The sequence below is a fragment of the Sus scrofa genome, chromosome 1, assembly GCF_054392235.1.
Source record: "Sus scrofa isolate SSC_HxYL_T2T_F1_AM1 chromosome 1, Sscrofa_HxYL_maternal_Yorkshire_Landrace_v2.0, whole genome shotgun sequence".
Lineage (NCBI taxonomy): Eukaryota > Metazoa > Chordata > Mammalia > Artiodactyla > Suidae > Sus > Sus scrofa.
In genome coordinates, this window is record NC_139383.1 from 288,847,228 (window position 1) to 288,873,613 (window position 26,386).

Sequence of the window (26,386 nt, forward strand, 5' to 3'; positions counted from 1 at the left end):
AGGTTTTTGCTGCAGTAAGTCCTAGAGGGCGTTCCCCCTTCGTGGAAGGGGAGCCCAGGGGCCGGAGGCGGTTTCACACCTTGGTCGTGTAGTGACCAGTGACTAACCGGGGACGCAGGAGAAGAAGGCAGAGCTGACCCAAGCTAAGGCTCCCAGAGCCCTCTGTTGTTTAAGTGGGAGATAGAGACGCTCAGAAACTTGAGATGTTGCAGCCAAGGTGTGGGTTAGAGGTTAAGAGCTACCGTCCAAAGGCTGGAAGCAGGTGGCAAGTCTTCTGCATGAATCCTGGACAGGCATTCCCACCTGGGCTCAGCGGTAAGGAATCTAAGATCCATGAAGATGCAGGTTTGATCCCTGGCCTCGCTCAGTGGGTTAAGGATCCCTCATTGCTTGAGCTGGGGTGTAGGTTACAGATGTGGCTCAGATCCCCCGTTGCTGTGGCTGTGGTGTGGGCTGGCAGCTGCCGCTCCGATTCGACCCCTAGCCTGGGAACCTCCATAGGCTGTGGGTGCGGCCCTAAAAAGCAAAAGTAAGTAAGTAAATAAATACTGGGCAAAAGAAGAAATAAAGCCACCTCGCCCAACGGAGAAGAAGACAGAGGAGAGCGGGGAGGGAGTGTGGCCGTGTCTGGAAATCCTGGCTGCAGTTGGGTTCCCGCCTCAGTCGGGGCTGCGAGCAGGAGCTTGGGGGCGGGGGTGGGGGGAGGCGGGGGGGGGGGCGGGGGTTTGTTCTTCCGGGTCGCGTGGCATAACCGGCCCGCAGTGGCGTGGCAAGGGTTGAAAGCAGGGGTGTGGAAGCAGCAGCCCGCTGTTATCAGCCCCAAGGATGGTCCCGTGAGCTGGTGACTTCAGACGCACGCAGGTCAGATGACCCTCCAACCCCGGAGCTTCATCAAAAGTGTCCGTCTCAGCAGACACCGAAGCGCAGGCGCCGCAAAGACCGCCTTCTGATCAGATACGAGGAAGAAAAAAGGACACCTGGGGGGGGGGGCTTAAAGCCATTTCCAAGTCATTTACGGGCCAAAGAGGCGTTTATAAGGCAGGGATCGTGAATGTGCCCGACACCCTTGTGGTCCTTGGCCTGAGAGCACAATTTGAACGCCTGGGAGAGACCAGGACGGACCCCGAGGAAGTAGAAGGAGTGAATGACAAAAAGAAGCAGGGGATGCCAGACAGTCGCCGGATGCACAGGCTGCGGGGGGCCTGACGGTCGAGTGGACAGACCCCTGGGAGGTTCACGACAAAGGCAGAAGGTGCCTCGGCAGGGACCGCGTGCACAGCCCGAGGCCAGAGCCTTAGAGCGCAGAGCGCGACGACGTGGTGCCGCTCAGCTGGAGGCTCGGGGGCCGCTGGGCCCCGCTGGAGACGCTTGGCAGCTTCGTGGGCCCCGTAGCCTCGAACCCAAGCAGAGGGCAGGTCAGAACCAGAGGGAGCACAGCTGCGAAAGCCTGGTCTGGACAGAGTGCCAGTGATGGCGCGTTATTACAGCGGGGCCACGCCCGGGGATGCGCGGAGCGCCAACATCCGGTGTCAACTCAGCAGTGGGTTAAAGGGGCAGGGAAACCGTCACCCCAGTGGGTGTGGGGAGACCCCACGAAATTCACCACCCACTGGGGACTTACAGAAGCAAACAAAACAGCAGAACCCCGCTTCTTAGCAAACTGGGAACAGAGGGAACTGGGGCATCGGCTGCAACCCGAATCCGTAGGTAATAACGAGACGCGGCCAGCGGGCCTTTGGGAAGCTGAGCCAAGGCAGGCTCTCCTCTCCCTGGCTTCTCGGGGCTGGGGGATGGCAGAAGCCAGTGAAGAGTGTGCTGGGGGCTCTGACGTAAGCCCTTCTTTATGTTGTAAAATTGATGGAAATTCAGAAACGCGAGTATCCCTCTGTCGGCGTGTGTAAAACTGAACCCGAGGCTGGAGACTGGCTCTTACGGAACAGCCGCGGGCTGTTGCCCTGAACAGCCCTGCCCCTAAAAGCATTTTTTGTTTGTTTTGTTTTTTGTCCTTTTGCCTTTTCTAGGGCTGCTCCTGCGGCATATGGAGGTTCCCAGGCCAGGGGTCAAATCGGAGCTGTAGCTACCAGCCTACGCCAGAGCCACAGCAACGTGGGATCCGAGCCATGTCGGCAACCTGCACCACAGCTCAGGGCAACGCTGGGTCCTTAACCCACTCAGCGAGGCCAGGGATCGAACCCGCAACCTCGTGGTTTCTAGTCAGATTCGTAAATCACTGAGCCACGATGGAAACTCCCCTAAGAATATTTTTGAAAGTTGAAATAAAACATGTAGAAAAAAACATCAGTGCATCACTCAGTTCTTTTTTTTTTCTTCTTCTTTTTTTCTTCTCAGGGCCGCACCCACAGCATATGGAAGTTCCCAGGCTAGGTGTCCAATTGGAGCTACAGCTGCCAGCCTGCACCACAGCCACAGCAACGCGGGATCCAAGCTGCGTCTGTGACCTGCACCACAGCTCTTGGCAACACTGGATCCTTAACCCACTGAGCGAGGCCAGGGATCGAACCCACATCCTCCTGGATACTAGTCAGGTTTGTTACCACTGAGCCACGGCAGGAACTCCCGTCACTCAGTTGATGAACTTGGTTTGACCGTTCTCCAGAGCAGCTGGGGTGGGTCCTGGGAGGGGAGCCAGCTCGATCTGCTTCTCCCCAGGGGGTCCGCCAGGCCCTGGGTGTGGTGGGAGGCGGGTTAGCACAGGAAGGAGAGCTGGGACCCCGCCGGTAGGGCAACTGATAGGAGACCCCTGCCCAGAACTGGGGGCTGTACGTGGCCTCTGAGTGAGTTTGCCTTGAAACCACTTCTGTGGCCCCGGAACCTCACCGGAGAGTCCACGTGGCTCCCAGGTTGGCAGTGCTCCTGGCAGCGGGCAGCCACGCCCCGGATGTTTCTGTGGGCGGGCTGCAGCCTGCATCTCGGAGAGGGCCCTCGGATGAAGCTCCAGGGAACGGTGAGCTGCCAGGAAGAAAGTCAGGAGGCCACAGGAAACGAAGCTCCCGACATGGGGGTGAGTGGGAGCCGCCGGGGTTCTGGCCTCTGAGACCTGGGGCTCCGCAGGGTGCCTGGGTGGGCATGTGTGAGGAAGGGCATGAGAGGCTTGAGCATAGAAGCAGGAATCTAAGGCTGCACAGAAGGACCAGGGCACGTGGGAGCCTGACTCCCCAAAGCCACGCAAAGGTAAGAAGCCGCGAGTGAACCGAGAGCATGGCATCAGAAAGGCAGCGTGCAGGGAGCGCCCATCCTGGCTCAGCGGTAGTGAATCTGACTGGCATCCGTGAAGACGCAGGTTCGACCCCTGGTCTCACTCAGTGGGTTAAGGATCCAGTGTTGCTGTGAGCTGTGGTGTAGGTCACAGGTGTGGCTTAGATGTGGTGTGGCTGCAGTGTAGGCCGGCGGCTGCAGCTCCGATTCACCCCCTAGCCTGGAAACTTCCATAGGCCGTGTGACTTGGCTCAGCTCCTGGCCGCTCTCTGGGAGATCTGGGGACTGACGTGTGGTTTTGTCCCTTTTCCTCAGGGGCCAGGAACGAGGCCCCCCCGTGCTTTCTGCAGGCGGCCCAGCCCCAGACCCAGCTGTGCCCAGAGCTGCCCTCACAGCACAGGCGTGTCTGGGCTCCCCTCCGGGGCCTGAGCGCACCCCTGGCCAAGCTCAGAGCTGCATGCCTGTGACCTGAGGGCGTCGGCTGGCTGTGTCCCGTGTGGTGACGCACCTGGGGGCTGGCAGAGAGCCGTGAAGTTTGAGATCAACACGCACGCCGTGCCGACTGGAGCTGGGACTCTGGGGATCTGGAGCCTGTGGGGAGCTTGACTGGGTGGCTGAGTTTCCTAGAAGTGTCGACCCCGCGTCCACGCCCCACTGGAGGCTGTCACGGCCCCATCCGAGCCCCCGCCCGCCCGTGGCTCTGCACGGCGCTCCGAACCGCTCATCTTTCCAGAACACTCTTGCTGAGCCCTGTGCCTTCTCCCTGAGGCATTGCAAGGTCCACTCCTTGGTGGCACCTCGGAGTCTGGCCCTGGTACCCGTCCCCTGCTGTCCCTCCGGCGTGGCCTGGGCTCTCCCGACCTGCCCGGCACGCAGGCAGGCCGCCCCCAATGCTCGAGCGGGCACAGGAGGGCACGCGCGCCGCCGTCAGCCCGGTGGTCCTGAAGGGCCGGGCCTCGTGCAAAGCTGTGCCCGGGCCATGCCAGCCTCGGGTCCCCGGACGTCCGTCAGGCTCTGGGAAGACGGGTGCCTGGGAGCGCAGGGCCTCGGGGGCCTGGAGGGCGGGGCGGGGCGGGGCGGGGCGGCCCCTCGGGGTCTCCTGGGCGCCAGCGGGGGTCTGACCCGTCCCTTCTCCCCAGTGAAGATCGTGATCCGCGGGGACAGGAACACGGGCAAGACGGCGCTGTGGCACCGGCTGCAGGGCAAGCGGTTCGTGGAGGAGTACATCCCCACGCAGGAGATCCAAGTCACCAGCATCCACTGGAGCTACAAGAGTGAGCCACCGCCTCCGGCCCGGGATCGGGGCTCGTCAGGGCCTCGGGGCGCGCCGACCCCCCCCCACGGGCCGGTCCACCTGGGAGCAGGCCCGGGGCCCGGGGCGGACCTGCCTGCGACTCGCCTGTCCCCGCGGGGTCCGGGGAGGGGTGTTGGCCAGACGGCCTGCGTGGCAGGCACCTGGACGTTCCCATGCGGTGCAGTGGGTCAGGGACCCGGCATGGCCGCAGCTGTGGGGCAGCCTCGACCCCTGGCCTGGGAGCTTCCATGTGCCTTTGTGTGTGGCCAAAAAAGAAAAAAGTTCCTTCTCACTGAGAAAAAACAGGCCGACAGCAGGACCCCGGGCCTTTGCGGAGGTGCCTTCTCCCTCCTGGTGACAGCCAGGCTGTGTCCGAGGACACTCAGTGTCGCCCCTGCCCGCCAGCCACACAGAGTGGCCTCATCCACCCACAGCGCCCTCCCCGCCTCGGGCAAAGCTGGCGGGGGCAGGTGCCAGGCGGTTCCCTGCCTTCCTTTCCCCAGGGGGCCTTGGGCAGGTGGGTGAGCCCACGTCCCTGTGCTTGGCCCCGTCGCCCTAAGGCCAGACTGGCCCTTGATAGAGGCCGCCCCCGGCCCAGCACCGGGCAGAGCACAGGGACAGCGACTCTGGAACAGGCCTTCCCGCAGAAGCCAGGCCGGGCCGGCTCCACTTGGAAGGCTTTTCGTGGCAGTTTCATGCAGGACCCAGCAGCCGGGGGTCCCGGCCTCCACCACCGCCCCCCTGCCTCCCTCACAGGGCAGCTGAGGCCACTCGTGGGTCTGGAGGGGCCGGGATTTGGGGGAGACGGCCAGTCAGCTCGCAGCCAACCAGCCCCAAGGGCCCGCCCTGGCTTCCGGGGCGGGGGTGGGGGAGCCCGCCCCAGGGACGCCTTGGGACGCGGGGACCGTGCAGCGGAGGACGTGTCCAGACTGCCCGCTGCAACCTGAGCAGCAGCCGGGCGGGCCCCGGGCCGGGGTGGGAGGCCGCCCCGCGGTGCTCATCTCCCGTCTCTGTGCCGCAGCCACCGACGACGTGGTGAAGGTGGAAGTCTGGGACGTGGTGGACAAAGGTGAGTCGTCCCCCCGCCGTGAGGGCTGCGCCAGTCTCGGCCTCGTCATCTCGGTCCCTCCCTGGGCTGAACCTGGGGGGCCCGGAGGGGCCTTGTGCTCTGCGCGGCACCACTCGTGGCCCTGCGTGTGCGCGCGGCCCCGTGCAGCCTGGCCATCGTCCCGGGGGCCGCGCTGCCCTCTGTGCCCTGGGCTTGCCCCCGCCCCCGCCTGCCCAGGGCAGGTCCCGGGCCTGCGCTCCTTTGCGGGGGTCGGGGGGGTGGGGGGGCAGCATGTTGTGTCCTCAGTGGTGGGAATGGCCTGGCCGCGTGGTCTGGAGCCAGCGCCCTGCTTCCACCCTGTGAGGCGTGCCAGGCTGAGCCGGTCCACAGACTTGGGGCGCCGGGAGCTCCCTGTGGCTTGGAGAGGAGGCGGGATGGTGGGGGAGGCCGGCCAGGGCTCCCTGTGAAAGCGCGCCTGGCGGCCTCAACGCCCCGTGGCCCCTGCTTCCCCTCGGGTGAGACTCCTGAGGAGGGGATGCGCCTTCTCGCCACCCCTAACCTGTGCCCTGTCGGCCGGGGTCCAAGCACCACCTGCAGTGGCCAAGGGCAGGTGCTCATGTCGGTGGCAACGGGCGAGGCCCTGGCGGGGGTGGGGCAGGGAGCAGGCCCTCCGGTGGGCAGTGCCACGACGCTGTGTCCCCAGGGCGTCCACCGGGGGGCGGTGTGGCTGGCTCCTGTTGAACTGGGAGCATCCGTGAGTGAGGGGCTGCCTCCAGGGCCGCGGCACAAGCTGTGTGAAGAGGCAGAGCGTGACTGTTTTCATCAACAAACCCGATTATTGCGGGGGTGCTTGTTTGTTCTGCTGAGCCTGGGGCCCTGGGGGCCCAAGGTGATCAGTGGTCCTTGCCCTCAGTGGGAAGCACCTGCGGGGGCCAGGGGCTTGGAGCTCTCACTGCGACCCAGGTGATTCCTGCCGCCCACCCGAGCCCGTCCACCCTGGCTCTGCTCAGGGAGCCCCAGGCCCGGAGGGCAGCCTCTCAGAGGCCGGCGGAGCTAGCCTGGGGCTGGGCCTGGTCAGTCTGGAAGGGAAGTGCTTCTGTTTAAACCTCCTGGGTCCTGGCCAAGTCCTGCCGCCAGTGGGGCTGTTCCAGGGGCCCCAGCCCCATCCAGTAAGACACCTACTGGAGATGGGGGCTGGCGTGGGGGCGCAGGGAGGCTCTGCTCACCCCAGGCTGTTCTTGGGGCCAGCAGTTCCACCCCGTGACTTGTGTCTGTCTTTCTAAGGAAAATGCAAGAAGCGTGGCGACGGCTTGAAGATGGAGAATGACCCCCAGGAGGTGAGCAGCATCTGTTCCCGCGTGGCCATCAGAGTTTGCGGTGAGGGGGCTGAGTGGCCGTTGGCTCTTCGGACCCTCCGCCCACCTGGCTGGCCCTTTCCCAAGGACTCCATCTATGCTGCTGGAGTCGGGTGGACGCGGTGGCCGCTTCCAGCTGCCCGTGGCTGCATTTTGGGAGTGGCTGCCACATGTCACTCCACATGCCTGATGCAGTTGGAGTGGCCCCAAAGGTCCTGGGGCCACTGGCCAGGTTTTATCTCCCTGTTACAGAGCCCGCAGGTGCGGCCAGCCGCCACCCCAGCAGAGAAGGCAGGGGCCAGCTGGTCCTCCTTCCCGTCTGGGGGGCTTTCTTTTTTTTTCTTTTTTGGTCGCCCCATGGCAAATGGAGTTCCCAGGCCAGGGATCAGATCCAAGCCCCAGTTACCACGTACGCTGCTGCTGTGGTCAAGGACAGAACCTGCGTCCCACTGCTGCACAGAGGCTGCCGACCCCTTTGCCACAGCGGGAACTCCCAGGAAGCTTTCTGGTGGCCCCAAGGACCTGTCTCTCCGTGTCCTCCTGCCCATGGACGGCCTTTAGGGCTTCTGTCCAGGACAGGAAGGTTCAGTGACTGTCTGTCCCTTTGTGGGCACATCACCACTGTCCCCAGCACTGCAGCCTCCCCAGCATGTCACTCTGGGAGTCCCTCTGCAAACCTGCGGTCTCAGCTCTGGGACATGCCCACTGTGGAGTGGCTCACTCGTCAGCACAGCGGAGGGTCCGTGAGCTGAGGCCGGCCGTGCAGCACTGGCAGGTCCAGGAGGCCCTGGAGGAGCGTGGGCTCGCTGGGCCTTCACACTCATCTTGCCTTTGCGTCTTGTTTGGTTTTGGCTTTTTTTCCAAAATGAAAGTAGCTGCTGTCGTCTCCGTTGTGAGGTCCTGTTGAGGAGTTCCCACTATGGCATAGCAGCTTCAGAACCTGACGTCAATAGCTCGGGTTCGTGCAGAGGCGCAGGTTCAATCCCCAGCCCAATCAGTGGGTTAAGGGGTCCGGCGTTGGCGTTCCCTTCTTGGCTCAGCGGAAACGAATGTCACTGGGAACCGTGAAGTTGCGGGTTCAATCCCTGGCCTCCCTCAGTGGGTGAAGGATCCGGCGTGGCCGTGAGCTGTGGTGTAGCTCGCAGACGCGGCTCGGATCTGGCGTGGCTGTGGCTGTGGCGTAGGCCGGCGGCTAGAGCTCCGATTCGACCCCCAGCCTGGGAACCTCCATGTGCCGCGGGCGCAGCCCTCAAGAGACAAAACTAACTAGAGATCCAGCGTTGCCACAGCGGTGGGTGCTGCTGCAGCTCAGGTTCGGTCCCTGGCCTGGGAATGTCCACATGCTGCCCGTGTGGCCCTTAAGCAAACAGTCCCGCTCAGCCTCTTGCAGGAGGCGCGGTCCTCACTGGGGGTGCGTCCCTCCCGTCGCAGGCCGAGTCCGAGCTGGCCCTGGACGCCGACTTCCTGGACGTATACAAGAACTGCAGCGGGGTGGTCATGATGTTCGACATCACCAAGCAGTGGTGAGCCCCCCGCCCCGCCCCGCCCCGCCCTGCCCCGCCCCCAGAACCCCCCCCCCGCCCCGCCCCCAGAACCCCACCCCGCCCCCCACCACCCCGGCTGGAAACACCGCGCACGTTGCCCGGGCGGGCGGGCGCGGCTCCAGCGCCGGTCTGCAGGCTCCGGAGCAAGATCCGTGTGGGTGGGCGCGGGCACGGCCCCTGCCAGCTCCCGGGGGGGCCTGTCCCCGTGGGAGGAGAGCCGGCCACGCACACAGGCACCCAGAGCACGGGCGTGAGCCCCTGTCCACAGTGCGGCCACCACAGGCCAGCCTCGCAGACAGGCCTTTGCCACCAAAGAGGAGAGCCCCGAAAGATGCCACGGGTCTAGCTGGCGACTGGTTCTGTAAACCCGGCAGAGTCTGCCTGCCGCTGACTCTGCTTTTTTTTTTTTTTTTTTTTTTTTTTGATTTTTGCTGTTTCTTGGGCCGCTCCCGCAGCATATGGAGGTTCCCAGGCTAGGGGTCCAATCCGAGCTGTAGCCACCGGTCTACGCCAGAGCCACAGCAACGCAGGATCCGAGCCGCGTCTGCAATCTACACCACAGCTCACGGCAACGCCGGATCGTTAACCCACTGAGCAAGGCCAGGGACCGAACCCGCAACCTCATGGTTCCTAGTCGGATTCGTTAACCACTGCGCCACGACGGGAACTCCTGACTCTGCTTTTTAAGTTGTACTGTGACTGCACATGTAGTCCATGCTCCTAGAAATAGCGCAAAGTGCAGAGCAAACCACCCCACGCCCGAGGCCCTGGGCGGGCTCTGGCAGGTGGCTCCTGAGCGCTGCTGTGGCGCCGGGCTCCAACCGCGCACGCTATGCGGGTGCCGCCTTTACTAAGGATGGTTGTCCCGACGGTTCCCACAGCAGCTCTGGGTGCCCGGCCGTAATGTGGGTCCACCAGCCTGGGCCACAGGGACATGCACCTTGGTGCCCGCTCTGGACTAGCCGCCAGCCCACTCGTGAGTGGCCTCCTGGGTGCGGCGGGCTGCGCTCAGAGCAGGGGAGTGGGCCGCCGGGGCCAGCTCAGTGCCCAACTCCTCCACCCGCAGCACTGGGGGCACAGCCGCCTCCTGTGCGCCTTTGGCTTCGCCTTGGCTGGGTGCACTGTGACCCAAGGCCAGGCGGATTACATGGGAGAGCTGTGGGCCACCGAGCGGGGCCACAGCTGCCAGTGAGGCCCCCTGGGTGGGCGGGAGCCTGCATGCGGGCCCGGGTGCGAGTGTCTGGCGAGGACGTGGAGCTGGGCTGGGGGCTGGGGCCAGTCTCGGGTTCCGCAGATCCGGGACAGCAGTGTGCTCGGCTCAGGCCATGCTCGGGGGGCAGCGACAGGCGCCGTCTAGGGCCCCTCGCGCAGAAGAGGGGGCGGGGTGCCGCTTACTCACAGGTGGCCGCCAGGGGCGGGCGGAGCCCCCGGGCCAGCGAGCAGTTGAAAGCACTGTACCTAAGTGGAAGGCGGCAAGTCAGTGGCTGACGCGGCGCTGTCCGGCTCGGGGGTTCCCTGCCAGTCGTCACTTCACGGCACGCCGCTTGGGAAATGCCGTGAGGGCCTTCGTGCCCGCTGCATGCAGAGCCCACGTGCCCTGCAGGACAGTGGAGCCAGGAAGCGAGAGGACATAAGGACACGAGGGAGGGGACGCTGGCGAGGCCAGAGGCCGAGCGGGGTGCGCCCCAGGAGGGTCTTCCGAGGTGCCCACGCTCTCCCCAGGCGGTGGCGCGGGTGGCGGGTCTCGGCTGCAGCTAAGGCGCATCTCTCCCCACACGCGCCTCCCAGGACCTTCAACTACATCCTGCGGGAGCTTCCCAAGGTGCCCACGCACGTGCCCGTGTGCGTGCTGGGCAACTACCGCGACATGGGCGAGCACCGCGTCATCCTGCCCGACGACGTGCGCGACTTCATCGACAACCTGGACAGGTGGGCGCCCTCCTCGCCCGGGCCCCGCCCACCCCCAGCCCCTGCTCCCCGCAGGCAGTCGGGCTGGAGAGACCCAGGGTGCCTGTGAGGGCCAGCTCCAGGCACCCTGGGGGCTGGGCAGGCTCCTGCCGCAGGAGGGGCCCCGAAATGGGACGGCAGGACTGCTGCTGGGCAGCTGGCTTCCTGGCACCATGCAGGCCCAGGTGCCAGGCGAGCGTGGACGCCCTCCATCCCCGAGGCCAGGGCAGGGCACGGGGCAGAAGCACGAGGTCGCCGGCTGGTGGGGGCCTGTCGCCTGCAGGGGGAGACTCGGCCCAGCGAGGGGGCGCTGGCCACGGAGGTGCCGTCGGGGGGCCGCTGCCGACACCTCTGCGTCTCCGCGCTTCTGGCACACAGGCCCCCGGGGTCCTCCTACTTCCGCTACGCTGAGTCCTCCATGAAGAACAGCTTCGGCCTCAAGTACCTGCACAGGTTCTTCAACATCCCGTTTCTGCAGCTGCAGGTGAGCCCGCCCGGCGTGGTGGCGGCCGCCCTCCCCAGCCCCGGGCACCGTGTGCGGCCCCCGGCAGCCCCAGGATGGCCCGCGCCGTCCCCGTCCCCTGTGGACTGGCCTGGGACCCGCCTAACGGGAGCCGCAGACACGGCCGCAGGGGATCAGGTGTCCTCAAATGTCCTTCTCGGGCTACGGGCCAGGGGCTGGGCCAGGGGCGCCGAGACCCTGGGCGCTGTCCCCGCTTTGCTGGCTCTTGTGCTGTCCGTGGAGGTACACGCGGCCCTGGCCCCCTTTGTGGCCGCACCGCTGTGTCCGCCCTGGCCCCTCTGGCCATCGCTGCGGGGATGGGCCCAGGGAGTCCCCGCCCTCCTCCCACCTGGTCTGCAGCCCTGGGTGCTTTTGTTCTTGACCCTTGATCTCCGGAATGGTCTAGACTCGGAGGGAGCTTGCAGGGACAGTGAGGGGTCCCTGCACCCTGGCTCAGGTCCCCTGACCAGAGCCCCTCATGCCTCCACGGTGCTTCCACCGAGACCACATAACCAGGCTTTGTTGGTGTCCTCACCGTCCCTCTGTCCTGGGCTCCAGCTGCCCCACAGGTAGCGGTCACTCCTGTGGCTGTGCTGGGCCGTGCCAGCCCCTCAGATGTGCCTGGCTCAGGGTCTGTCAGACCCTGGATGCGGGATGGGCTTTCAGCCGGAAGACCCCAGAGGCGGGCCCCCTGCTTGTCACGTAGCTGGTCACGTAGCAGGGCACATGTCTTGGGCTCAGCTCGTCACTAGGATGTTGAGCCCCGGCGCCTGCAGCCGCGGTGGCGTCTGTTCTTTCTCCCAAAGGACACGGCTTCCTCGGGAGAACGGCCGGCTTTCCCTCGAGCTCTGTCCTTGCAGAGACAGGCCCCTTGCTGCGGGGGTGGGGGCGCATCACCGCGTCCAGACCTCAGGCCATGCAGACCTCCCCCTCCTTTCCGGAGACCCCAGGCTGTGGCCTTTACGCTTGTCCCAGCGCAACGCGCACACAGAGAGCAGGGGAAGCACCCCCATGTGGGTTCAGGGTGGCATCTGGCAGCACCATGAGCTAGGGTGATGCCGCAGAGTGCTCTGCAGCTACAAATCGTCACTGACGCACACACGAGGCCCGGGCCCTGGGGCCGAGGTGGCACGTGCCCACACTTGGGGCCGAGACAGCAGGAAGTGTGTGTTTTTCAACACGTGTTGGGGCTTCTTAAACCCCAGGCCCTCGTGTGACAGGGGCACCGTCTGTGCATTTGCTCCCATCACAACCTCGGCCCTTAGAGCCCCTTGGAGCCGCCGAGGCATCACGCTGAACACCGGGGGCGGCTCACGGCCGTGCGTTCCGTCTGCAGAGGGAGACGCTGCTGCGGCAGCTGGAGACCAATCAGCTGGACATCGACGCCACGCTGGAGGAGCTGTCGGTGCAGCAGGAGACGGAGGACCAGAACTACGACATGTGCGTTGGCCCTGGGCCCGGCCACCCGCCTCTGGTCGCGCTGGGCAGGCGGCAGGGGCGCCACCCGTCAGCCCCAATGGGCTGTGTTGCTGCAGCCTTGGGTGGTCCAGGCCCCATGAAGAGGTGGGAGGTCAGAGGTCGGCCAAGGCCCCGCCCCAGCACGCAGCCTGGCAGCTGTAGTTGGGCAGAGCTGGAGCACACAGCCTGACCCCCTTCACCAGGGCACTTTTGCAGCAGTTGCCCACCGACAGCTGCATGGCTCCAGACAGGCCTTGCCTGTGGGCACCGGGCCCAGCGACACCAGCCGCCCTGACCCTCTCCAGCTGAGGCCCCGTCCCCATCTTGACGGCAGTGTCCCAGGTTGACACCAGGGGAGAGCGTTCCTTGACCTTGGAAAGGCATCTGGGGTGGAAACCGAGCCTGGTCCTCGACAGCAGAGGGAAGCGCTTTGTCCCGGCCCGGCCGGCGCAGAGCAGCCTGTGCGCATCCAGCAGGGTGGCCCCGTGGGTGTGGAGCAGCACCCAGCAGGCCCTCCGCGCCCACCCCCCCCCCCACCGCCCTCCGGGTTCTTGGGGGGCACCCGGAGCACCTTCCACAGCTCCTGGGAGAAGCACTCGCTCTTTGGGGGGGGGACCCTGAATTACCCCTGAAAACAGGTCCTTCCTTTGTCTTTGAATTATCCAGGGGTGGGGGGTGGGGGTGGGGCAGGCTGCTTCCCCACCTGTGCTCATGGTCCCAGGCAGGACCCTCCCAGCGCCCCAGCAGTGTCTGCCCCAGAGGGGCTCGAGGACACAGACCCAGCTGTTGGTCCCAGAACAGCAGGAAGGGGCAGCAGGGGTCATTCTGGGGGGGCTGGCCCTTGCTATGGAACCAGACCTGGGGTGGACCAGCTCTGACATGGCCTTCTCCGACCGAGAGACTGGCCACCTGGTGGCACCAAGCACACAGTCTCTGTCCCCTGGGGACGGCACCCAGGCACAGCCAGCCCCCGGGCCAGCCCACTGGGAAAAGGCAGCAACCTTGGGGCTCAGCCGTGGTGTCCTGTAACCTGCCCTTAGCAGGTCGGGGGCCAGGCGGTGCTGTGGGTTTCGCTCCCAGCCTAGAGGTGGGGACGGCTGGCCCCGCGGACACCGGTCCCCAGGGACCCCTTGCCCAGGCAGCCCAAGTCCAGGCGCCTCCATGTCTGGCAGGGTGGGAGCCCCTCCCCATAGGCAGGTCCTGCCGAGAGAGGGGGTCGGGGACATGGGTGTTTGCACCTGCCATCCTGCCCCCCGGAGAGCGCACTTTCAGTGATCGCTAGGGTGACAGGGCACCTGGAAAGGCAGGTGGAGGCCCTTGGCTTGGGGGCGTTGCTCTGAGCCCGAGAGCAGGGACCCCATCAACAGGACAACAGGAGCCGCTGAGAAGTCTCAGAGGAAGAAGGCGGCCTTCCCTCTCCTTGCCGTTCCCCGCAGCTTCCTTGAGATGATGGAGGCGCGCAGCCGAGGCCACGCGTCCCCGCCGGCCGCCAACGGGCAGAGCCCATCATCCGGCTCCCAGTCTCCTGTGGTGCCTCCGAGCGCAGTGTCCACAGGGAGCTCCAGCCCTGGCACGCCCCAGCCGGCACCCCAGCCGCCCCTCCACGCCCCCTCGGCCCCCCCAGCCCCCTCGGAGGCCCCACCCCCCGTGGTCCCCGCCCCACCCCCACGGCGCAGCATCATCTCGAGACTGTTCGGGACCTCGCCGGCTGCTGAGGTGGCCCCCTCACCTCCAGGTAGGCCCTGGGAGCAGCAGCCTGTGGGATGTGGGCGCAGGCATCCCAAGTTGGGGGGCACGTTGTCTTGCTGTTCCCGAGAACCCTCGCAGACCCGGGTGGGTCTCCTTCCTCCTGGGCAGGCAGCCCCGCAGCCCCGTCACACACTGTCCTGCTTGAGGGCCTGCCCTGTGGGCCCGGCCCGGGGGACACCGGGCAAGAGCTGGTGTCTGCCGTCCCCAGAGCCAGCCCCCGCTGCAGAGGCCCCAGGAAAAGTCCAGAAGGTGGAGGATTTTGTTCCTGAAGACAGCCTTGACCGCAGCTTCCTGGAAGATACAGCCCCCCCGAAGGACGAGAAGAAAGTCGCAGCCAAGGTCCTGCAGGACAGTGACAGGTTAGGGCGGGGCCATCTGTGGAACCCCCCCCCCACCCGCAGGGGTAGCCCCTGCTGCCTTTCCTGGCACCAGGCAGAAGAGGAGGCAGGTGCCCTCCTGGGCGCTGAGAACGAAGCAGAGCTGCAGCCAGAGGAGCTGCGGGGAGGGCTCGGCTGACCTCGCTGCACGGCTGCCCGGGGCAGCTCCCATGGGCTGGGCTTGGGCTTGCTGAGCCTCCCGCCTGCAGAGGCAGCCGGAGCCCAGCCACAGCCTGTAGCAGAATGGCAGGCCCCTGCGGCGGTCTGGCCAGGCATCTTGGGGAGCAAGGGTTGCCGCTTAGCAAGTGGCCCCCACTGCCTGTGATCTGTCTGGACGCCTTGTAGCTGGTGAGAGGAAGAGCCTGGCTCCAAAGAGCCACTGCCCGGTTTCCTTGGAGGCTGGGGGGCAGGCAGGGAGACTCAGCAGAGAGCGCTGGGCCCGGTGTCCCTGCAGTGGGTGCTAGGCCAGCCCCGCCCCTTCACGTGCTCTCCCTTCGCTGCGCTGAGCCCGAGCCGGGCCCGCCCAGCCAGGCCCACGCACCGTCTCTGCCGTCGCGGCATCTCCCCCAGCTGCAGAGGAGCAGGACGAAGCCACCCCGGGCCCCTCCCCGAGTGCCAAGGTCCCAGCCCGTCACCCCTCACCCCAGCACCCTGTGGGAGGGCACCTGCCTCCCAGGTCCACCCTTGGAACCTGCCGAGGCTCCCACTGCCCTGGGGGGCATCTCTGCCCCCACGGCCCCACCTCATGCCTCCTCTCCTGCCAGCCTCTGCCGCAGCCCTGGTGGGTCCCCTCCCCCGAGACCCCCTTTGCAGCAGGTCCCCTGTGCCACGTCCACGCAGACGTCAGGGCCCTGCCTGGGGCAGAGAGGAGCCGTGCACACCAATGCTGGAAGCGCCTGGAGGGACCCCTCGCAACCTCTGACCCTCCTGTCCGTCTGCAGTGAGGGGGAGGCCCCTGGAGGGAACCCGATGGTGGCAGGCTACCAGGACGACGTGGACCTTGAAGATAAGCCGCCTGGCAGACTTCTGATGCCCACAGGCCCCATCCCTGAGGAAAAGCTCCCTCCGTCCAGCGAGGAGGAAGCAGAGGAGGTGGCAGAGCACCCCAAGGCCACTGCCCTAGCCCCCGAGAAGTGCTCTGAGCCAGAGACCAAGAGGTATGGTGGGCGCCGGGAGGCCAGGAGCTGGGGACGGTGGCCTCGGGCCCCGTGACCCTTCTGTCTGCCCTGTAGGTCCTCCGCAAAGGCCTCAAGGCCACATCGGGGCGCAGCTCCCAGGACCACAGAGCCCCTCTGGTCGGGTGGCACCAAGCCCCCCACTGAGGGCTCCTCCCGAGGGCACGAGGACAGGAGGGACAAGCAGGAGTCCTCAGAGAGCGACCCCGAGGGGCCCATTGCCGCCCAGATGCTGTCCTTTGTCATGGACGACCCTGACTTTGAGAGCGACTCAGATACTCAGCGGACAGCGGTGAGGACTGACCTGGGCGCCCGGACAGGTGGCGGGTGGGTGACGGTGGAGAGTCAGGTCAGCCCACGGGGCCTCGGCCGGGCTGTCCCATGGGGGCCTGTAGGTAAGGCCCAGGCCTGTCGCCTGTCCCGGGGAAGGCACATGCGGTGCAGGGGTGGCGGCATCATGGCTGCCACACTCAGGCCATTGTCACTCTGGGCGAGCCCACAAGGGGAGGGTCCCCTCCCTGCGGGGTCATGTGACGGAGAGCTGGGGCCGGGTCTGGCAGCTGACCTGCCCGCTTCTTTTCCAGGGGGAGTTCCCCGAGCGAGAGGACCTCTCTGATGGGACGGACGACGACGCCGGCCCTGTCCAGCCGCCTCCGCCCGCCAAGCCCCCTGCCCCCACCTTCAGGCTGAAGAACGACGCTGATCTCTTTGGGTTGGGGCTGGAGGAGACCCGCCCGAAGGAGAGCAGCGGGGAAGGTAGCGGGGGGCTACTGGACTGTGGCCCGGCAGGGGCCTCTTTCTGACCGCCTTCCCTGTCCCTTTGTACCTGGGCCCAGAGCGTGGGGGTGAGGCGAGGGCCTGGGCAGCAAGGACGTCCCGCAGGGACAGAAGCCCCGTCCCAGGCTCTCCTCGGCCTGCTGGGAGGCAGCTGTGTTTCTGACGACATCCCAGACTTGCGGGAGCACGAGGCTGCAGGCCACGACTGGGCTGGGAGGATGGCAGCTGGGGACGACTGACCTAGGGGCCACACCACAGGATGTGGTGGCATGGGCAGTGCTGCTGGGAGCTGGCCGAGAACTCTTCTGGGCCCCCAGTCCGGCCCTGCGTTCCGGCCCTCCGCGGAAGCAGCTGGCCTGGCTTCCAGGCCTGATAAGGGCTTGTGGCTCCGTGTGGCCCTGGCCAGCTCCCTGGCTCGCTAGCCCCATCCCCACCCTCCACCCTGGGCCGCTTGAGCCCAGCAGTGTCAGCTGGGGCCTGTCCTGGAGCTTCCTTGTCTCTGCCGTGGAGAGGAGAGGACCTTCGCGAGCTGGTCCTGGTGCTGAAGCACGGGCCTCTCCACAGCAGGGCGCTTCTGCTGCCTTTGGAGCCAGGCCCCCCGGACCTGGCAGGGGCTGAAGCCGGGCGCTCTCTCTGGGCTGTGCTTGCTGGGGACCCGGCTCAGACAGGGCGATTAGAGGCCTCTGTCCAGTCCCAGGCTCAAGCCCAGGCCTCCCCTCCCCATACCAGCCCGGGAGGCCCAGACAGGGGGCCTGGCCTCCGGTCCAGGGAGCTGACCTTGTGCCTTATCCCTGCAGATAAGGAGGGCAAGGCTCCCTCGAGGGAGAAGAAGAAGAAGAAGAAGAAGAGCGGAGAGGTACAGCCCCGGCCCCGGGCCTCCCTGGCACCCGCCGGCGGCGTGGGATCCCAGGCGGGTTCTGCTCTCCTGGCACCCGTGACGCCGTGCTGTCCCCTCTCCAGGAGGAGGAAAAGGCAGCAAAGAAGAAGAGCAAGCACAAGAAGAGCAAGGACAAGGCAGAGGACAAGGGCCGGGAGGAGAGGCGGCGGCGGCGGCGGCCGCGAGGCCCGGAGAGGACTGCGGTGGAGGAGCTGGAGGCCTTCCTGGGGGGCGGGGCCCCGGGCGGCCACGCCCGCGGGGGCGGGGACTACGAGGAGCTCTAGTCCCGGCCGCCGCCGACCACGCCCACTGGGCGGGGGCGGGGCCTGCCCTGCGGGGAGGGGGCCGCGGGCTCTGCGGGCAGCCGGCCCCCAGCGCTTCTCAGGGATGGGACTGAGGCCGAGGAGGCCTGCCAGGCTGTTTACAGGGGTGGGGCCCTGCTTGCCCCCGGCCCCCCGCACGCGCGCACCCGGCCGGCTGCATGCGGGTGGCCTCCGCTTCTTGCTGCGGCTCGGCCAGCGCTGCGGACCGCCGGTCCCCCCGGCCCTCGGGGCTCTGCGTGCAGACGCCGGGCAGCGCTGGCACCTCTCTCGGGGGAGGCTCTCCCCAGGCATGGCGTCTAGCTTTGCGCCTGCACCCGAGCTCGGGCGTGCGCACAGGCCGGGTCAGAGGCCCCGCACTCTCATTTCCTCTCACTCTCCTCCACCACCACCCGGCCCATAAAGCGCTCCTGTTTTACTGCGTGTCTGTGTGTGCTTCTCCCTGCCGCTGGGCCCCTGCCCAGGTCGGACCAGCCCACCGCCCCCTTAGCCCCAGGGCAGCGCGGGCAGGCAGGAAGGTCCTGAGCTCCCTGCCTTCAGGGCGCCGAGCCCTTTCTCTGGGGGGGTGGCCCACTGCCCTTGGCCTGGGCAGCCTCTGGCAAGCCCAGGCCTTCGCGTGCCAAGCCCCATCCAGGGGGTCCGGCATGGCCGCCGTCCTGTGCGCTGGGGAAGCTCCCACCTGCTCCCCTGACCTCAGCCCCGCAGCCCCACCCCCTCCAGCTGCCGGCAGGGCTCCGCTCCACCCACCACTTTACAGTTGCCATGAGAACTCCCTCCGGAGGCGGGCACACTGCCTGCAGGCGTGGGAGAGGGGCTGGTGGCCAGGCCTCCCCCTCCCCAATTCCAGTGCGGAGAGAGCTGCACACCCAGGCGGCAGCAGGAGAGCAGTCACTGAGCAGCTGCTGGGGGTCCATAGGGTCCCCATGAGCCCACAGCCTGTGAGGTTGACTGTCTTTGCGGTGGCTACTTAATGTAGGGGCCACACCAACCTGAAACTTGCCTCAGGCCCCTTCACTGAACTCCAGTGTGGCAGGTCCTAGCCTTTGAAGCCAAGGGCATCAGTGGCCCGCCCCTCTGCTAAGCAGTTTCCTGGCTCAGCATCTTGTTTGGGTGGGGGCCAGAAGGGAGGCTCTCGCCATGCAGTTTATGAGGGGGCCGTGTGCAGACCTGTCCAGGGCAGTGGCGGCCTCCACCCGCCCGGACACTGGATGGAAAGAGCTCAGGAGGATGCCCTTGCCCGGGAGAGGCTGGGCACCCTGAGGACAGGAGGCTGCAGGCACTCAGGTCATGCCCATCTGGCCCCAGGGACCAGGGGAGTGGTTGGCACCTCCAGCTTTGCAGCGCAGAGGCCGGCAGGGCAGGGAGCAACCCATCTGCTCCCAGCCAGCTGGGCTGAGCCAAGGCCTGAGTTCCGGGAGCTGCCCACAGCGCTGCCCAGGGCCTGGGCCTCCTCCAGACTCCTGCTCCAAGGCCTGCCAGGCCACCAGCTGCCATCCAGCAGGTGTCCTGGAGATGGAGGGCTGACAGTACCTCCGGGTGCTCTCTGGCTCAGGTCCCCAAATCAAACTCCCCAGGTCTGCACCTTGGGGGTGCAGAGCGCTTGTCACGCGCCCAGCCCAACCCCAATCGGGAGCCAGCGGGCCACGCGGGTCCCATGCCCACGGCGCGGCCCCTTTAAGTGCAGTCCTGACGGCCGCCGTCGGGGGCAGCATTGAGCGGCCCGGCGGCCTCGCGCCGCTGCCTCGAAGCTTCTGCCGGTGCCGGGGACGCGGCGGAGCCGGGGACGGCGGAGGGCTCACGGGCCTGGGTAGCGCACCCGGCGCGGTGGGGGAGCACCGCCCAGGTAAGGGGTCGGGGCCGCTGCCCCGCGCGTCTTCCACGGGCAAGGCGCCCGCAAGGATGGGGGTGCCACTCCCTGACGACACCGGCTGGTCCCCACCTGGCGCTCGCTCGCGGCTGGGGCCGGGCGGAGCGGAGGGGAGGGCCACCTGCCGGGCTCATTAGGCCTAGGACCCCCACCGGGGCGGCCATCCCACCCCATCCCCGCGGGAAGGGGTGTCGCCAGTGCAGCTCCTCACCGCAGCACCGAGGCCGGGCTGTCACCTCCCTGGGGCGGAGCCTCACACCCAGTCATCCAGCCCCCAATTCCGGCCTGGCTTTGAGCTTAGGATGGAAGGAGGCGGGAGGGGGATGGTCCTGTGAGCCAGGGGTGGCCGGGGTGGGCCCGAGGCTGAGACGGGCCTGGGCCTGAGTGGCCCTGAGCCAGCCAGGCGGCCCTGTGGGCAGGAAGCCCCTTACACACCTGGGACACAGAAGGTCAGTCAGACCAGAGGTCCTCCAGGTGAGAGTCCAGCTCCCCCTTCCCCCAGCTCATCCTAGCGCGTGCTCCCCCAGACTGCGTGAGGAGGTGGAGACCCCGTCCCACTGTCTGAGCCCCTCCCCAGCCTGCCCTGGTTCTGTGCACCACGGAGAAGCCAGTGGCCCGAGTCTGAATATGAGCCTGGTCCAGAGGGCTGGACCCTAGCTCAGCGTGCAGCTTGCAGGCGGAGGGAACCTCGGGTTTCCATGGAGCCCTCCCGAGCTGCTGTGGGGAGGGCCTCCCTGAGGATCAGGGGCGGTAGCGGGGGCTCTACCCGCCCACTGCCCTGCTTCCCAGGCTGGCAGCCTCCTGGCCTGGTGCACTGCTCGGGGAACAGGCCCCCACGTGGCCTCGCAGCCAGGGCCTGGTTTCCGGCCGCAGTGCACTCACTGCAAAGATGAGGGCTTGCTCTCTGGGCCTTGTCATGACAGCCCCAAAGAGCTTGGGGGTTTCAGCCACCCCAAGATCGGAGAGGGGGGGTGTCGGAGGAGGTTTCTGCCAGGGAAAGAGAGCTGTAGGGCCCAGGTATGCTCTTTGGAGGGATTATACTGGCCTGGGCCACACGGCGAGTTGAGGGTGGGGCGGGCAAGTCCGTGAGACGAGGCGCCGTGCCGGGACTGGCTGGGGCCACCTCAGGGCCTCTGGACTGGGCTCCACACAGCGCTGGGGGAGGAGTCGCTGTCCAGCCCGATCTGCAGCTGGGGTGGGAGGCTCAGGGGACTCGAAACAGGGCTGCTTGAGGCTGGGGCCCCAGACGGCCCTGTACACCACCAGAAGGCGCCATCCGCCTGGGTGCTGCTCTGTGGAGCGGTCACTCCTGAAGAGGTCTGTGAAGGCCCTAAATGAGCAGGCACATGGTCCAGCGGTGGGCACCACGGTGGTGGTCCTGGGACCGCACCCTCACTCTTCCTACCCCACTGCTGGCCTGTCCCAGAAAGGGGGGGGGGGTTGGTCTACCCAAGCCTACCCGGTGGTCACTAGTGGGTGCAGGAGCTCAAGAACCACTTCAGTGGCGTCCCCTCTGGCTGACCCGCCTCATCCCAGCAGAAAGTGGCCCAGAAAGGACCATCTGGATGAGGGGGCAGGACCTGAGTGGCCGGACAGCTGAGTTCCTCCTGCAGGTGCTTCTGATGCCAGCATGGAGCAAGCGCCTGCGGCCTCCGCCAAGGCCCGCAGCGAGGGCTGCCCTGCCCACTGTGCCCCAGGTAAGCCGGGCCAGCGCTGGGGGTTCGCCGGGCCTGGGCTGCAGAGGGGCTGCCCTGACTCGCGTCTCCCCCCAAGGAGAAAGCCCCGCAAGGCTGAGTGAGCTGCAGCCCGGAGACTTCTTTTAAGATGACCCGCACAGACCCGCCGGACCTGCTGGTGTCAACCGTGTACCAGGACATCAAGGTGGCGGCCCCGGGGCCCGGGTCCAGGCCCCCGCCATGTGAGCGCTCCATGGCTCGGCCTGCTGCGCCCGTGCCTTTCAACAAACGCCACTGCCGCAGCTTTGATTTCCTGGAGGCGCTGGACGGGGTGGCCATGGAGGCCCAGCCAGAGCCGCCGCCGCCAGAGCCCGCCCCGCCGCGCGCCCGGCCCCGCGACAGCGAGCCCCGGCGCCGCGCCCGCTCCAAGAGCGCCCCCCGCGCGCCCCCGGGCCTGGCGCCCGCGCCCGCCTCACCACCCGTGCTGCCGCGCCGAGGCCGGGAGGCCCAGCGGGCTGCGCGAGTCGAGGCGTCGCCCCGCCGGGAGCCTGCGTACCCCACGCTGCGCGCGCTGGCCAACGAGCTGCACCCCATTAAGCTGCAGCCGCAGCGGGGCGGTCCCGGCCGCATGGCGCCTCTCTGCGCCGCTGCCAACCGCTGCGCGCCCGCGGAGCCACCGGCGGGGCCCGCCCCCCACGTGCGCTGCCGTCTGGACATCAAGCCGGACGACTCGGTGCTGCAGCACGCCGCGCGGGGCTCTCGGCCCTGCGGGCCCGCCGAGACCGCGCCCTGGCCCCGCGCGGCGCCGCAAATCCACGGCCTCACGGTGCCCGGGCCTCGCCACATGGCGCTCTCGCGCACCCCTACCCCCAGTGACTCGTACTGCGCCGATCCCCGGGCGCTGTACTGCGACGGGCCCCTTCCCGGGCCCCGGGACTACGCGGAGCGCCGGAGTCTGGCTTTCACCACCCCGCCGGGCCCCACCCAATTCTTCTACACCGAGGAACCCGAGGGCCACCCCGGGAGCTTCATGGCCAGCCCTGGGCCGCCCTTCGACAGCTACTACCCCAGGCCCTTTCTGTCAGAAGAGCCCCCGGGGCCCAGTCCCAGGCGCGGGGGCGGCTACTATGCGGGGGAAGTTCGCACCTTCCCGGTGCAAGAAGCGCCCTCCCGGTCCTACTATGGGGAGGCCACCCGAGCCTACGGCCCGCCCTGCGGACCCCGCTATGCCGCGGAAGAGCCCCGGGCCCACCCGGCCGCCCACCCCTTTTACACGGAGGACTTCGGGCGGTACCGCAATCGAGACGCCCTGGCTCGGACTTACCCACACCCTCGCGGTAGCACGGCCTGGGGCGACTGGGGCCCGAGGCCTTACCGCACCCTGCAGGTGGCGCCTCCGCCGGACCCCGGCCCGTTGCTCGCCTCCTGGCACGGCGGCACGGGCACCAGCCCCCCGCGGCTGGCGACAGACAGCCGCCACTACTCGCGCTCCTGGGACAACATTCTGGCGCCTGGGCCGCGCCGAGAAGACCCCCTGGGCCGCGGCCGTAGTTACGAGAACCTGCTGGGGCGCGAGGCGCGAGAGCCGCGGGGCGCGTCCCCTGAGGGCCGGCGCCCGCCCGTCATCGTGAACCTGTCCACCTCGCCCAGACGCTACGCGGCGCTGTCGCTGTCCGAAACGTCGCTGTCGGAGAAGGGCCGCCCGGGCGACGGCCCGGGACGAAACTGGTACGTCACGCCCGAGATCACCATCACCGACAACGACCTGCGCGCCGCCGAGCGCCCGCCCGCCAGGAGCTGGGAACTGCCCGGGAGCCGCCCGCGGCCACCTCCGCCTGCCGCCGCCGAGGGCCCCACCTCTGGCCGCCAGCGCAGCCTCGAACAGCTGGACGAGCTCATCACCGACCTGGTCATTGATTCGCGGCCCCCGGCAGGGCAAGCGCCCGAGCCCTCGGCCGACGGCCTGGGCCGCCAGCTGCGCCGCCTGCTGGACTCGCGGCCCTCGGGCCCCGGAGTCGCCGCGCTTGCGCCCCGCTCTCCCCCCGCGTCGGCCGGAAGCGCGGAGGAGCCCTCGGGCCCGGGGCAGGCGGCCGACGCGTCCCCCGAGCCCAGCGCCGACGAGGACGACCTGATGACGTGCTCGAACGCGCGCTGCGGGCGCACGGAGACCATGTTCAACGCCTGCCTCTACTTCAAGTCCTGTCACAGCTGCTACACCTACTACTGCTCGCGCCTGTGCCGCCGCGAGGACTGGGACGCGCACAAGGCGCGCTGCGTGTACGGCCGCGTGGGCAGCGTGTGCCGACACGTGCTGCAGTTCTGCCGCGACAGCGGCCCGGTACACCGCGCCTTCTCGCGCATCGCGCGCGTGGGCTTCCTGTCGCGCGGCCGCGGCGTGCTCTTCCTGGGCTTCCCGAGCCCCGGCTCCGCAGACAACTTCCTGCGCTTCGGCCTCGAAGGGCTGCTGCTGTCCCCCACCTACCTGTCCCTGCGCGAGCTGGCTACGCACGCGGCGCCCCTGGGCAGCTACGCCCGCGAGCTGGCGGCTGCCGGGCGCCTCTACGAGCCGGCCGAGTGCTTCCTGCTCAGCGTGTCAGTGGCCGTGGGCCCCAGCGCGGCGCCGCCCGGCGCCCCTGCCCGGCCGGCGCCCGCGCCTCGCAGCCCGGGACCCACGGTGCGCAAGTTCGCCAAAGTGGCGCTGGCGGCTGGCAGCCCAGCGCGGCCGCCCCCGGCGCGGGGCCGCGAACCCGACATGGAGACGCTGATCCTGACGCCACCGCCTGGCACGGCCGGCCTGGACCAGGAGGGCGAGGCGGGCCGCCGAGCTCGAGAAGTGGCCTTCATTCACATCCAGCGAGAGCTGCGGCTGCGCGGCGTCTTCCTGCGCCACGAGTTCCCGCGCGTCTACGAGCAGCTCTGCGAGTTCGTCGAGGACAACCGGCGCTTCACGCCCACCACTATCTACCCCACGGACCGCCGCACCGGCCGCCCCTTCATGTGTATGATCATGGCCGCCTCCGAGCCGCGCGCGCTCGACTGGGTGGCCAGTGCCAACCTGTTGGATGACATCATGTGAGCCGCGGGGGCGCGTCCGGGGCCGGCCCAGACCACCCGGGGCCCACCCTGAACCCCATCCAGTCCCCCCGAACTCCGCCCAGTCGGCTAGGCCCCGCCCCCGTGCCGCCCCGAGCTCGCCAGGCCCCGCCCAGCTCGCCGCAAGCCCCGCCCGCCCCTTCGCGCTCCTCACCCGCTCGGCCTTTCCCTCCCCACTCCGGCGACCGCCCGACCAGTCCTGACCAGCTCCCTCTCCCCCATCTCGCCCTCGGGCCTCCCCAGAGGCCAGTCCTCGGCCGCTTGGTGCTCCCCGCTAGGAGACGGGGTGGATCTGAGGGCCGCTCCGCTCCGCCTTCACGCGGAGGGGTCACTGCGGCAGACCCCCATCGCGCACCACCCGGTTCGCCCTCCTCCCCTGTCTGTCGGCAAGGCCTCCCTGGAACCTCCCCAACCCCGGCTCGCCCTGGTGCAGGAGCCCGAGTTGACCAAAGTCTAGTCCTGTCCCTTCCAACACGTTCCCCACCGGCCTGCAGTGGTCTGAGATGCGTCCTGCCCAGAGGCCTTTCCTCTCTGGAGGACACCCTGATCGGCCTCGGTGTGTCCGCATCTCGAGCTCGTACTGGTCTGTTGGGCAGGGCCGGCAGGGACCTGAGCGAGGCGTTTCCGTTTAGCCCCAGTCCCGCCTGTGCGGGACCCCACCTTGAGCCCGCACATTGAGGGCGCTGCCCACCCTGCTTCGTGGGTTCGGACAAGCCGCAGCGAAGGAGTACTTAGGAGTCTTCAGCCAAGGCGCGAGACACCCAGCCAGGGGGAGGGGGGGTCCTGGGTGGGGGAGGCAGAGGGTGTGTATGGGTTGGGGTGCGCTGGTCTAAGCTACCCGGCTCGGGGCGGGGTGGGTGGGGGGAGTCTGGCTGCCTGCTCTCCCCTGACAGGATGGCCCTAGACATGCCAGAGCAGTCTGGGGGTGCAAATGCCAGAGCAGGGCCTGACCTCACAAGGAGGCGGGTGCAGAGGGCAGGGGCCGGGGAAGCGTCCAGGTGGGACCCTGTCCCCAGGCTTTGGGAAGCCGAAAGAGGAGGGGCCTTCCCAGCTTGCAACGGGCAGGGAAAGAGTGGATGCGAGCAGGTGCGGGAGCGAGCTGGTCCGCCTGGGCTGTGGTCCACGCGAGGGGTGGGGGCCTGATTGCCCAAATGCCTGCTTGCTCACTCACTCTGGCCAGTGCCCTGTGTGTCTGTGTGTGGGCGGGGGGGGGGGTGTGCTGGGCGTGGGAGGCTTACGGCCCGGATCTGGCTCTCGGGAGCGCCCGCGGGGTGTCCTTCATCTCCCGCCCCCCAGGGTCCCCCCTGGCCCCCAAGCCCAGGCTCCAAGGATGCCCTGAGACCTGGAGAGGGGGCGAGTCTGGGCCCATGCAAGGGTCCTCCCCCAGCCCCCAGCCCTTCACCGGGGCCAGGGGTGGCCTTGATTGAACTAAATTGTGGACCCCACCAACCCCCACCTCTCTTCCCGGCCCTCGCCCCCGACCGTGCGCCCGCGCCCATCTTCCCCACCCCTTCCTCCCCAACATGCCTGCGCGCCTGCCTAGGCTCCGCGCATTTGCACTAGCCACGCGCCCCGCTTGCCCCATCCGCCTTCGTGGCCTCCCAAATCTGGCCGCCGCGACCCCACCCAGGGGCCTCTGCCTGCGGCCCCATGCCTGAGGGCCGGCTGTCCAGGGAGGACCCTGGGCCGGGGTTATTTCCAGAGGGCGGGCGCTTTCGAACCAAGGAAAATAGAACTCGAATGTAGCCGCTGCCGCCTCATTTATTGTGCGGGAGAGGGTGGGACGCGGAATGGTGACTTTCGGAGGCTTGCGGGGGAGGGCTTCGGAAAAAAGGGAGGGAGACCACGGAACAACGGGGGTGGGAAAAGCTGGGCAAGGAGACCTTCGTACACAGTGGGGAACCGGGGAGAGGAACGACGGAGCACCGCGGGGGATGCGTGGGAGGAAGGGTAAGGGACCACGTGAGCGTCGTGGGGGAGGGGAACCTTCGGTCACGGTGGGGGAGGGGATCAGGGCTGGCGCGCGTCCCTTGGGCCTCACGGGCCCCCTAGCGCCCTCCTAAGGGGCCAGTCATCCACCACCTCCCCCCCAGGCCTCCTGGGAAAGAAGT

At 67.7% G+C, this 26,386-nt stretch overlaps 2 protein-coding genes across 3 annotated transcripts in view; both read left to right on the plus strand.

Annotated features, from left to right (window-relative positions):
• The window catches only part of RABL6 (RAB, member RAS oncogene family like 6), a 22,049-nt gene extending 3,987 nt beyond the window's left edge, over positions 1–18,062 (plus strand). The window contains exons 2-15 of one of the 2 annotated variants that reach the window (XM_021081223.2): positions 4,356–4,490; positions 5,532–5,579; positions 6,843–6,895; positions 8,345–8,436; positions 10,246–10,386; positions 10,783–10,888; positions 12,243–12,346; positions 13,801–14,099; positions 14,322–14,472; positions 15,432–15,647; positions 15,723–15,957; positions 16,250–16,421; positions 17,240–17,298; positions 17,403–18,062. In XM_021081223.2, the coding sequence (XP_020936882.1) occupies positions 4,356–4,490; positions 5,532–5,579; positions 6,843–6,895; positions 8,345–8,436; positions 10,246–10,386; positions 10,783–10,888; positions 12,243–12,346; positions 13,801–14,099; positions 14,322–14,472; positions 15,432–15,647; positions 15,723–15,957; positions 16,250–16,421; positions 17,240–17,298; positions 17,403–17,603 (2,012 nt within the window). In that variant the 3' untranslated portion in view covers positions 17,604–18,062. Of the gene's footprint in view, positions 1–4,355; positions 4,491–5,531; positions 5,580–6,842; positions 6,896–8,344; positions 8,437–10,245; positions 10,387–10,782; positions 10,889–12,171; positions 12,347–13,800; positions 14,100–14,321; positions 14,473–15,431; positions 15,648–15,722; positions 15,958–16,249; positions 16,422–17,239; positions 17,299–17,402 lie in introns of those variants that run through there. The other variant, XM_085001310.1, reaches the window with a different exon arrangement.
• Positions 18,063–19,403: 1,341 nt separating this feature from the next.
• On the plus strand, positions 19,404–26,020 carry AJM1 (apical junction component 1 homolog). Its single transcript, XM_085001261.1, has 3 exons — positions 19,404–19,482; positions 21,120–21,203; positions 21,280–26,020. Exon 3 carries the CDS (start codon positions 21,331–21,333, stop codon positions 24,256–24,258), a length of 2,928 nt encoding a protein of 975 aa, XP_084857387.1. The 5' UTR covers positions 19,404–19,482; positions 21,120–21,203; positions 21,280–21,330; the 3' UTR covers positions 24,259–26,020.
• Positions 26,021–26,386: the final 366 nt, after the last annotated feature.